The sequence below is a fragment of the Lutjanus erythropterus genome, chromosome 10 (genome assembly GCF_056507025.1).
Source record: "Lutjanus erythropterus isolate fLutEry1 chromosome 10, fLutEry1.hap2, whole genome shotgun sequence".
NCBI lineage: Eukaryota > Metazoa > Chordata > Actinopteri > Lutjaniformes > Lutjanidae > Lutjanus > Lutjanus erythropterus.
Genome location: NC_139326.1, coordinates 27,930,789 through 27,943,068, shown reverse-complemented (window position 1 = coordinate 27,943,068; position 12,280 = coordinate 27,930,789). Strand labels below are relative to the sequence as shown.

Sequence of the window (12,280 nt, the reverse complement as noted above, 5' to 3'; positions counted from 1 at the left end):
ATCTGTCTGATTTTGTGTGTGAAACCTTTTGGTGTTAATGTGTTTTTGTTTTTGTTGGTCCTCGGGGTGTGCTCTGGACTGCTGTCCCCTGTCACGACACTGTCCTCTTGACCCTAAAGCTGTCTGACTCCCTCTGCAAGCTACTGTCCCCATGGCTACCTTTCACAGTCACCTTTTCAGCATCTGACTTTGGCATATACATCTAAATATAAATTTATCAAATACAATAAACAACACCAGCTCTGACTGTGTAGAGTAAAATCCTCCTGGAAACAAATGTATAGTCACTTTATTTGTTTTACATCTGATCAATTTGTTTGATTTTACAGACGTGAAAAAAGATAACGTGTGAAATGTATATGCCAAATCACTCCATAACTGTGTCAGTGGTGGGTCCTGTTGGGTTTAGAGGTGTTGTGCTCTGATGTGAGTGGAGTGGATACAGCTATCCTCTTTTATCCCACAATGCAACCTTGCATGTTTTCATCTTGATGCACTGCCCCACATGAACTTTCTTTTCTTGGTGTGAAAATCAGCTCCAAAATCTAATGAGTGGAATTAACACCATGCCGATAAAAGAGAAATAAGGCAAAGTAGTTCTTCATTCCATGTTAGCAAGACTAAAACTAGTGTAAGGCTGCACTGTCACATCAGCATACTAACATTCATAGTGTTAACATGTTGATGTTTGGCAGACATGTCTGCCATGGTCACCATCCTAGTCAAGCATGCTAGCAAGCACTTTTGGTAGAACTGAACACAAAGCACAGCTGAGGCTGATGGGAATGTTTTTAGCTTTGCAGGTGTTATAAACCAAAAACCTGAATGAATTAAAATTTTTACCTGGCGATGGTGAAAAGATGAGAAGTCAGAGGATCACCATGTTATAAATCATCCTGAAAGATACATGACTGTGTGTAATAAGGATAAAACTTTATAATAACAGCACAAATCATATACTGAAAGGAATAGTTCATCCCCAAATTAAAAGTCAGTCATTATCGTCATGCTCATGCTGAATGAAGGATGGGTTTAGTTTTTCAGTTCACAAAACACTGCTGGAGTTTGGGTTAGGGTCAGCCTCTTATGATAGCAGAACAGTACCTGTTCTCATAGAAATATGAAGCCGTCTTTTTAATAAAACCTGCTTTCAGTTGCAGAAAGTACAAAACAAACATAAAGACATAAATACAGTTACATAAATAAACTTTTATGCAACTCAAATCCATATAACTTGATATTAACATGATATTAATGTATGAAGCAACTATGAGGTACCATTTTGAACTAATCACATTATATCATAGTAACTTGATCATGTATTAATGGTGAACAACAGGAATTCATGATGGCTTCTGCATTTATTAATACATTAAATCATCATGTGTCATGCTTTAAATAAACATTACTCAAGTATATGTTTTGTACCTTTATTAAAAAGTGTTACCATACTGTCATGTGAATTCATCCAATAATAGTCAAGATATTTCACCAAAGTCACAAATGTCCTGTTGATGCTACAAGAAATGTCAGAGAATCAGTCAGTAGAATTCAGCCTCTGGGCACCGTGAACATCTGTACAAAATTTCATGGCAAGCGATCTAATAGTTTTTGAGATATTTGAGAACCTAACATTACCATCCCTTTATAAAATGCGGCCAATAATTTTAAGATTCAATGAAACTTTGCCTTTTTTCTTCGAACATAAAGCGTGCCCTTGGTTTGTTTTACTAATCAGAGCATTTCATAGTGGGAATCACTCATCTGGGCACCAAAAGTTTCAGCTTATTCTCTGCATGCCTTCTTTTGTGATGGTCTCTGTCTGCTTTACTTTTCTTCCTCATTTACTTTTTGTTATTATTGTTAAGGTGTGACTCATGAAGCCATTGCTTTATAAAGACAAATAAACTACCATAGATTTCAAAGTAAATCTATACTGGCTTCAATCTGTTAGGTAACGATGGGTAATTTTAGTGACCACGGTGTTAAGAATGAGAGCTGTGGTGCTGAAAATACTCGCCTGGCTTAAAATGAATGCAGACGGCATGATCAGATCTAAACCCTGGGAGACTGTAATCCAGCTGTGTTATGTCACCATCATGAGGCTGGTCTGTAATGTGCATGCTGATGTTGCCCAGCCCAGCATGGCTGACTTCAGATAGCAGCATGGCCAGAGAATGAGGGAGATAGAGAGAAATACAGGGACCAAATATGTCTGAGAGTGCTGGGCAGATATGTGGACTGTTTTAACCTTCTAACTGCTGAACTGTATTGAAAGAGAAAAACAAATGACTTGCATCTTGGCGAGCAGTTCTTTGGCTTGTGCTCCTTACCTTGACGGCTGTATCTATCTTCACAGGGGGACGGAATACATCAGATCAGAGAGGCGCTGAAGATCTTAGCCGAGAGGGTTTTAATCCTTGAGACTATGATCGGTATTCATGGTGAGTAGGAGGCCTGAGGCAGGGTCAGCTTTAGGCAGGGGTCAAACTCCCACCGTACCTCACTGCTGGGACAGGGGAGTGGGAACAGTCGCGAGCAGCCGCCCCAGGACTCAGGCTGGTGTTTCCACCCCCTCACACAGTCCCCCCTGTCACTGCTCTCTGATAGGACATTAGTTTGCAGATGTTCCACGACTTGCAGGCAGACCTTGAGCTTCTGGCTCGCAGGGTGACGCTGCTGGAGGCTATCATCTGGCCAGGTAATGCTGAGACATCTTCACCCACAGCTCTGCCGGCCCTCGCTGACCTTTTATGACAACCTCTATAAAGTGTTGATCGAGTGTTAGAAGCATTAGATTTCTGATTATCGTTTGTTACAGAACTGCTGCATGTTAATCTAGTTTCTGAAAAGTAGATTTTAGAAATGTATCCTGATGTATGAGTTGTGTTGGTTGTGACAGTACTATGTTGGCAGCACAGATATGACTTTAAAGGCCCTGAAAACATATTTTCTCAATCAGCTTCTCACTATGAGAGATGTGGTCCTATACGAACACTATAGCTTTAACATTTTTACATGAGCCCTGAGAGATAAGTGAGAAAAATCATTCTGGTCAAACATTTTCTGTCTGATCTAAATTGTTTTCTCTACTGTGTTTATAACTTAAGAATGTGGGAAAATAATGGTTTTGCCAGGATAATCTTTCTATGTTCCTTAAATATTTTTTTTAAATCTGTAAAGTAGATGGAGAAGTTTTAGCAGATGAAAAAAAAAGTTTTACCAAAATATTATTATTATTTTTTTATTTAAAAACAATTAAAAACAATCTGTGATAACAGTTGGAGGGAAAAAATAGTAGTATATTATTATTGATTTTGTTTGTTTGTCAGGATCATTTTTTGAAGTTGATGTAAAATGGACTTTGACTACAAGAGGCAGAAGAGGAAAACTATACCATGTGCTATATAGACATGGCTACATTCATGTGTTGTTTCAGCTGAGATTTAATTTCTCCATGCACTCAAAATCATAGCTACAGTATATTGTGTGTGGTCATGTTATGTAACATTACTGTCATATCCCTCCTTGGCTAGAAATGTATTTTAATCAGAGCCAAAAATCAGCATCCGAAAAACATGACAATAATGTGTGCACAAAATGTTTTTTTCTTTTTTTCACCTAGCAAAAGTTATTTTTCCACAGATGAAATTTAAGGAATTCATAAAGATTATCCTGGCAAAATATTTTTTCACCTGTCTTAAGTCATGAACACCAGAAAAGAAAACAATGTAGATCCGACTTAAAAAACTGATCACCAGAAATTTTTCTCCCGTTTGCCTCTCAGGACCTCAGTAATTTCATGAGGTATTTGTGCATTTTTTTGGAGCTGTCTCATCAGCACTCAACTGGTTTAAACTGGCTGGGGCTCAGTTTTAGATGGATGATGTCAGGATTTAACAACATTTGAATCAAAATCAGATGACAATTTACTTGTTAGGTTGTTGATGTCACCGGCGCTGTCAATCAAATCCAATAAAACCACGCCCACACTTTCCTGCAGAAACACACTAGCTGAGTTTTTGAGTGTTAAAGGTCCACTGGTTAAGATTTACGGGCGTCTATTGGCAGAAATGTAGTATAATATTCATAAATATGTTTTCATCCCTGCATCATCACTTGAAAATACGAATTGTTGTGTTTCCGCGAGTTTTACCCTTGCATTGACCATGAGTGAGTCAGACACATATTTCATTCATACAACTTGAAGCAGAAGCCCACAGTTGCTTGCCACTAAACCCTACACTGTCCTTTAGGCTCTATAAACTCACCTTAACAATACCCAATTTTTTTTTTTTTTAATTGAAACTGTGATTGTTGTTTACTTGTGAATGTTATGAAGAAAAACTAAGTTGAAATTGAAACGTTTTCAGGGGCTTTAATGTTTCGTATAATAGTTTTAGATTAATGTATAGCAGAGGATGTAAAGGTTGTAAGTTGAGTCAGTAGTGCTGCAATGATTAGTCAATAAAACAGTTAGTCAAATGACAGAAAATCAACTGCAATTTGGATAATGGATGAACTGTTTAAAGGGACAGTTCATCCCTAAATCAAGAACACATTTTTCTTCTTACCTGTAGTGGTATTTATATATCTAGATCGTTTTGGTGTGAGTTGCCGAGTTTTGGAGCTATTGTCCGAAAAGATGTCTGCCTTCTCCTGAAAAAAAAACTGGGACTGGATGGCACTCAGCTTGTGGTGCTCAAAGCACACACACGAAAAATACATTTGAAAAACTCAACAGCAATGTCTCTTTCCAGAAATCATGACCAGTTACTAGAAAGAAGTGTGCATCTTCTCATGGAAAAGCGGGTGCAGCTCAGCTGAGAAGGATGGAATTAATGTTTAGATTAGGGATGATTACGATTAATTGATGATTAATCAACCGGTCTTTAAGAATTTAATCAATAAAGTAAAAATTAAGCAATCGATCAAATAAAGATCTGAAATATATATGATTATTTTTATCAGTGCACAACATGTTATCTTTGTGTAATATTTAGGCTTTTACAGCTTAATGTTTCATTATGCTGTCAGAGATTACGCTATATGTCGCTGTGGAAAGAAAGCTTTTAGCAACACATTTGTTATTGTTTGGTATAGAAAAATGTTATTTTTTAACAAAGATCTTACCAATGACTGATTTTTTAAAAAAAAGGGGCTTATAATTTGTAATCCTAGTTTACATCCCATGCTGTCACAAGCATGAGCCTCTTGTCTGTGAGTAGATGCACACTTCCTTCTATGTGTAGGCGGGTGTAGTTCAGTAGTTCCATTATATTCAAGAGAAGGCAGAGACCTCTACAGAAAAATATGTATTTTTGATTTTAGGGTGAACTGTCCCTTTAGTCACATATTCAATAAGAATACCAAACAATCACTGGTTTTGGCTTCTCACAAGTGAGGAAATCTTTGCATTTTGGTCAGACAAAACAGTCTATTTAACAACATTTTTTTCCCCATTTTCAGCATTTTATAGATGAGACAATTAATCTATGGGGGAAAAAATAAACAAATTTATTCTGAGAATAACTGTTGCAGCCCTACTAGCCAGATTTACCCCCTTTACGACAGAATTGAGCAAAGAAGGATTTGATAATTCCCTGACTGGTTAGTTGATTTTTATATAGAAACGGGGCCACTGGTGTCCCACTCCTGACACCTCCATATTAGCAGCTACATCAAAGTAGACTTGAATTAGGACCACAGAGTTCAAATGTCCATACACAGTGATGGACAGGGAGGCCCCGTTCCAACTGCTGTCTTTCTTCAACAGAGCCTGATCTAGGGTCTGGGGATGGACCGTTTGGCACAGCCTCCCCTAGTTTCTACAGAGATAAGCGAGCAGGTGCGCATCCATATCGACTTGCTTCTCCTCTGTCCTCCGACACCAAGGTCCGAGGGAAGTAGCCCCCCCACCCCCCACCCCCCTCCTCCGCTCACCCTGAGGATCACAGGCTGGGTTGACTCCCCCTCCCATAGGTCTGTCTCATCGGCACTCAACAGATTTAGATCTTATCTGATTCCCTCTGTGGGTTTTACTGTCAGATTTAGGATGGGGGACACCTCAGGGAAACTCCACTGATACTCCACCGTGCCCTCCTCCATCGGGAACCTGAGAACTAGTTTGACCCCCACCCTTCTTCATAACCAAACACTTATATTTACCATAACACACCCAGCAACTCCTCCTGTGTCTCACGTCTCTGGCTACAGAACTAAAGCCTCAGAATAAAGATGTTCATGTTTGGGAAAGAAAAGGAAAATCTGAATCTTCTGTGGTGCTCCTGGAGCTACAAACAGTTCTGGACAATAAGGGTCATTTAGAGTAATGAATTATCGGAGGAATCAGATGTGAGAAAACAGACTGGATTTGAATTTGAAATTGCTTTCACAACGTAACTGCAATCTGAAGAGATTCCACTATTTAAGTATATTGCGCATGTACAGTTTGCAGGACACAAGTACACGAACAAACCTCTTCTTCTAGTATTAATTTTGTTATTCTTCTATCATATTGTTTAACTCAATGTTACTGTATGTAGTGCACTAAAAAGATGAAGTCATCTCCATTCTAACTGAGATATGTGTTGCTAACAGTGATTTGTAGTCTTCTGGTGTGAGTGTTTTTCCCCTGAAAGTACAGACTGACAAACAGTTAATTGACATTTAGTATGTGCAAAAAGGCACAAACATTTGCATTTGGGTTTGGTTGCATATCAACAAAAACTGTCATAAATTAACAAATCATATGCTAAATAAATACAAAACATGTTAAAATGAAAACAACTCTGTAAACTGGCTGTCCATTTCGAGATCTTTAACAAACACAAACACACAGAGGAAAAAGCAAACCTGTTAATGGAACTTGAACATATTTTTACCACTGTTGTGTTGGTAAACTGCTTAAACTGTTCTGATGAAAAGAGATGATAATTGTTTTTTTCATCTTGTATCAAACTTATTGTGAAACTATTTAAAAAATGATCAATTGTAGCTTATTTTGTATGCTGTTGTGTAACCATTTCATATTTCAAACTTTTTTTCTTGAAAATGTGTTACTGTGTTAAGATAATCCTGTCTAGATGATTGGTGTAATAAAATGTTCTTTGTGTTTTTTAATTTGTGTCAGTGTTCATTAAACGTAATTACAGCATGAATAAATGACATCCACTCTCTCAAATGTACATTTTATGATGCAGAAATGTTCTCAAAAGCAGTCAAGTTTGATATGACTTGCGGAAAAATAGCAACTCAAGTCTTTCCTCCTACTTTTCCACAGGAATATTATGATCATTTTTTAGCTCAAAAAGAAGCCCGAAGAGAAAAACCTGATATTTAAGCTCAGCAAAACCCAAGCATAACAAATATGTGCAGTTTACTGCACAAGAGTAAACACTGTTTTAGGTTGTCTTGCTCTGTGGTGGCAGGGGGCTCTTCCCTTTCGACACCACTACAGCTTGTTCTCCAACGCTGTCATCGATGAGCAGAGAAATGGCGCCATCCAGCTGTTTTGAGGCCGCTAGTGCCACTACAGCTTTCTCTGTGGGGAAGCCCATCTTCTCCAGCTGCTGCAGCCTGAGAGGAAACATCTGTCTTTTAGTAAATTGTGAATGATTGCCTGATATCAAATAAATTAAACTGTTATAGCAAATGTGTGGATGTGTGTGTGTGGAGTCAAACGTCAAAACAAAAACATGTCCACCCATTCACAGAAAACACAACATGATATACATGATGATCTGATCACTCAGATATACTATAGAGATTATCAATGATATAAAGATATGAAATATTGATCACTCTGTTTTAATATGAATTATTAATTCACCAGTGCAAACATGTTTTCAGGGAATTTCTGTGAATAGTTTCTAGTTCAAGGAAGAGAGAGGGTTTATAGACTTTATAAATATTAATAGCTCATTGTTTTTCACTGATAAGATTTGTTTCAGCATTAAAAACGCATATGATTAACTATTGTTAATTTTTTACTGCTTTTCAAGACATTGTAAATAAAACATGAAATAAAGTATCTATTTAATTGTTTATTTTAAAAAAACTTAAAAGTTTTTGACTAATTACATGTATTTATTTAGTACATGAAAGTACATGTATTTACATGTACCTTCCTTTTTAAGCATGAAGTTATTACTAACCGCAGAGAGGAAACTGATGATTTGGGCACCTCCACTTTTGCATCAGGGTTGTCAGGAGCGTCCTGTAGTGAAGCCAGTATCCCTGCCCTCAGCATTTGTTCCTCCAACATCTCAGCCTCAGACTGCACTGCAGACTCTTGCATTATCCAGGCAGGCACTGGATCCACCCATGGGTGGTGGTTCAAAACAGAAGGATCCCTCATGGGGGGAGAAGCAGCTACCTGATCCAAAGGCAACCTCTGAGGAGGGGATCTAGATCTGTGACATCAGATGAAGTTAGAAATCACAAAATCTTCCACTGTCGTGCATGCAAATGGCGAGTGTGAGTATTCAGTGAGACTATGAGTGTAAACCAAATAAATCACACCTCTGTGAGGTAGTGTGGGTGGGCAATCTGAACCTGGCTATAGCAGGAACATACGCCCAATCAGGAATGAAATCCAAGATCCTGGTCTCCTCCAGCTCCTGTAACGTCCCAATGAAGGACTGATGATCTGAGAGCCATATTAAGTCTATATTTTTAAAAAAGATTTGAGACGTAAACATCTTACAGCTGAGAATTATATGACGTCACTAATTTCTATGTACTAATAAGAATGAAAAAGGTGTAAGATGTCCCAAATGTACAAGTTTAACAAAACTAATAGGATTGCACTCACAGGATTGTCTCACAGTGGTCAGTAGAGGTCTAATCAAGCACAATAAAACCCCTGGGTGGATTTACTACAGGTCTGTAACAGCAACCATCAAAGGAACAAACAATCCCATTTGCTGTGATAAAAGTAAACTCTGCCAGTAACACTTTATTTGGAGGAGTGTGCATAAGACTGACATGACATGAACATGAAAGAGTCTTTATGAATGTTTATGACTGTTGTCATTAGGTGTCATTCAGTCGATTATGTTACTGTGCCAAAGTTGACATTTTTTGAGAGGTCTTTGTCATGACATCACTGTCTGATATTAACCAAGACAGCATAACCTGTCAATGTCTTTGTTATGACAACTTGATATGACTAAATATGACATTATCATTGACATGGTCACAATGAAGCTATTTATCAGAACATATTTAAATATTATCATCAATGACTCATTCAAACTAAAAAGAAACTGTTTAGCTTTATGTTTAAATATTACATTAAAATGTCATGTGTGGTTGGTTTGATGTTGGCTGTCATGAGACCATTATAAGTGCTCATGAATATTTCTCTTGATCTCAACTACAGTTTTTTTACTTGTCCTGAGGATGTCAGTAAGTATTATTAAGCTTTTATGAAACTGTCATCAATAATTCCCTTAACTTCAACTAAAACTGTCTATTTTGGACTGATCATAAGATGTCATCAAGTTTTATTATGACACCATAATGTAATGTCAACACATTAGCTAAATAGTTTCTCCAATAATGATAATATCAAGCTGCCATAACAAAGACATTGACAGGTTATGTTGTCTGGCTTAATATTGAGTTGAGTCATAACAAACAGACTGTTGGCTTAATTAATATCAAATTGTCATGACAAAGACATTGTTGACTTGATTTATGTCAAGTTGCTATAACAAAGACATCTCAAACAAATATTCATAAAGACTCTTTCATGGTAACGACAGGTGTCAGGTCATGGTTATGACAGTTTCATGTCAGTCTTATGCACATCCCTTCAAATAAAGTGACACCACTGTGCCTCTAAAAACCAGAACCACCACATTTGTTAGTGAATATATTTTGTGCATGCATCACATGACTTTATAAACATGAAAAGATACAGTTGTGTCCGATGCAGATTGCGCAGAAGTGCAGCAGGGCTGGCGTTCCCGGCAGCAGCAGCAGACCGATCAGCAGGAGAAGCCAGGGGAGAAACCAGACTGGAAGACACCTGAGCAGCCTCCTCTGTGTCACCTGACGACACTGCGCTGTAAACAGAGCCAGCTGGATGCCAGAGTAACCACAAATCCGACTGGCCTCACCGCTGCCGACAAAGAGGACCAGGGCGTAAAGAAGAGGTAATATGGTCATGGTCAGGATGGAGAGGGCGAGAAAAGCCACTGTGCCCCAGCGGCGCTCCTGACATCGTCCAATCAACAGCAGGAGAGCAACACTGACCAGCAGAGAGGTCAGGTCATCGTGACTGAGAGCGTACAGAAACACATCTGGGGAGAAGAAAGCGAGACATATGCTTTGATTTCACTAACAATGAAGTATCAGCTTTGCATGTAAATCCATTATAAAGCACATCATAAAAAGCATTAAGATTCATCAGCTGTGTACATAAAACTCATTTCAGGCATCATCGCTGTTTATCAAGTCAACCAACTGCAAATTGCTTTATTAGTCCACAGTTCTTCACACAGGACTCTTCCCTCATATTTTCATTATCTGTATTCCTACAATCATAAATTCCATAATTATTCCACTAAAAATAACTATAAACTCAAGCCTCCTATCTGTCAAACATCTCAGTTACAGTTTGGTTTGATTTATATGGGTTCAGTAATATGCAACACTCTGCTATCTGATATTTGGTACATATTTTGCAGCAGTACAATTTAAGAAAGCTGTTTAATGTTTTTATCACCACAATGGTATCCTTATAGTTTCTTTGCAAAGTGCCCTCCAATAAATAGTCATTCTAATTCTGTTTAATTAGTGTGCTAATGTGTGCAATCTTATCATTTATCGTTTTTCTATTATCTTCTTTTTACTCTCTCATTTATTTATTTAATGATTTGGGGTATGCCTTAGAGAGTGATCAAGTTCCTCCCTCACAGAGTGTTTTGCACCTCTCCATCCCATTTTATCTGTTCATGTACGCATCACATTGTATCTTTTTTATATGTGCGGACAAAAGCTTAAAAAACAAAACATTTACCTCTGAACCTTGGGAAGTCTCCACCTGGGCCTACGCTGAGACTTGCCTGGATGCCCCCAGTATAGATCAGCAACATGAGTATGATCAATAAAGATGTTCCCAGGCAGAATCCAGGACGATCTGATCGAAACCAAAACCATACTGACGATACACGATCAACCATTATTTATGATCAGCTGTAGTTTATCCACTCACTTATCCTTTTGTGGCATAATTCTGTATACAAGCATCTGCATGTGCTCAGAACGAGCACAACGTCTTGCAAAACAACCTTAAATATATCTAACCATGTTCATTCCTCACAATATTCTGAGAGTAGGAGCTGGAGTCTATTAGAACGACATAAATCCAGAGAAGTGGTCACTGTATTAAAAAATATCTACAATTTATCTTGTCAAATTCTCTGCCACCGACAATGGACACGTTGTACTCATGCGACGAGCATTTGATTTTAACTGCTATTCTACAATAACCATGTCCTTATTACTTGAATAATAAATGTTTTTAAATAAGAAGAATCCCGGCGTGAAAATATTTTTAAAAATGGATGCACACTTCCGCATACGTCACGTCCTCGTTCTTCTTCTGCTTCTTCTTCTTCTTCTTTGGCTACGTCACGTCGTCGTCTTCTTTGTGTTCTGGCAAGATAGCATTACCGCCACCTATTGATCACACTGTCAGTCTGTATAAAATTTAAAAAAGACAAACAAACTCACACTTCTAAACCTTTGAGCCTTGAGAAAAGTAAATCATATGAATACTAGTGCTGAAAACAACCCATGGGTTAATGGACAGAGGATACATTTGAGGTGCCGTAAAATGAAATTAAATCAAATTTGTATTTTTGGAAATGTCTTTATTTGTTTGTTTGTGGAAATATTAAATAATTTGACCTCTTTAGACCTTGCACAGATGATTAAATAGTTTCAGAGGAGGCTCGGTGAATTAGAGTGAAAAAATATTACATGCAGTGTAGGGTAGGTAAGGTAGACTCAGAAACTAATAAAAACTTATAGTCAGACCTTTTTATCTATTTGGTGTAATCTGAAATTACATAAAAAACAATATAAGGCTTTCTTAGGGTGGTCTCAAACTGTCATGACATGATGTAAAATTGTTTTGTTTTATTTATTTTTTTTTTTCTGGTTGTTTCATACCAATTTAAAGTACCCTTTCATATATAACTAAAATAAAAACATAATTCTGCGCTTGACGAATGCACAGACAAAAACGTCCGAGGTAGAGCGTACA

At 37.7% G+C, this 12,280-nt stretch overlaps 2 protein-coding genes across 3 annotated transcripts in view; one reads left to right on the top strand and one right to left on the bottom strand.

Moving 5' to 3' along the window:
• The window catches only part of emid1 (EMI domain containing 1), a 91,157-nt gene extending 84,035 nt beyond the window's left edge, over nt 1-7,122 (top strand). Inside the window, exons 15-16 of one of the 2 annotated variants that reach the window (XM_084728897.1) lie at nt 2,611-2,701; nt 5,777-7,122. In XM_084728897.1, the coding sequence (XP_084585023.1) occupies nt 2,611-2,701; nt 5,777-5,910 (225 nt within the window). In that variant the 3' untranslated portion in view covers nt 5,911-7,122. Of the gene's footprint in view, nt 1-2,359; nt 2,445-2,610; nt 2,702-5,776 lie in introns of both variants that reach the window. The other variant, XM_084728898.1, reaches the window with a different exon arrangement.
• A 67-nt stretch (nt 7,123-7,189) lies between these two features.
• Nucleotides 7,190-11,600, bottom strand: rhbdd3 (rhomboid domain containing 3). The gene is made up of 5 exons (XM_084728899.1): nt 11,030-11,600; nt 9,927-10,310; nt 8,524-8,650; nt 8,157-8,414; nt 7,190-7,578 (listed from the first exon to the last, which is right to left on the bottom strand). The coding sequence occupies exons 1-5, from the start codon at nt 11,190-11,192 to the stop codon at nt 7,404-7,406; spliced, it is 1,107 nt and encodes a 368-aa protein (XP_084585025.1). The 5' UTR covers nt 11,193-11,600; the 3' UTR covers nt 7,190-7,403.
• Between the last annotated feature and the right edge of the window lie 680 nt (nt 11,601-12,280).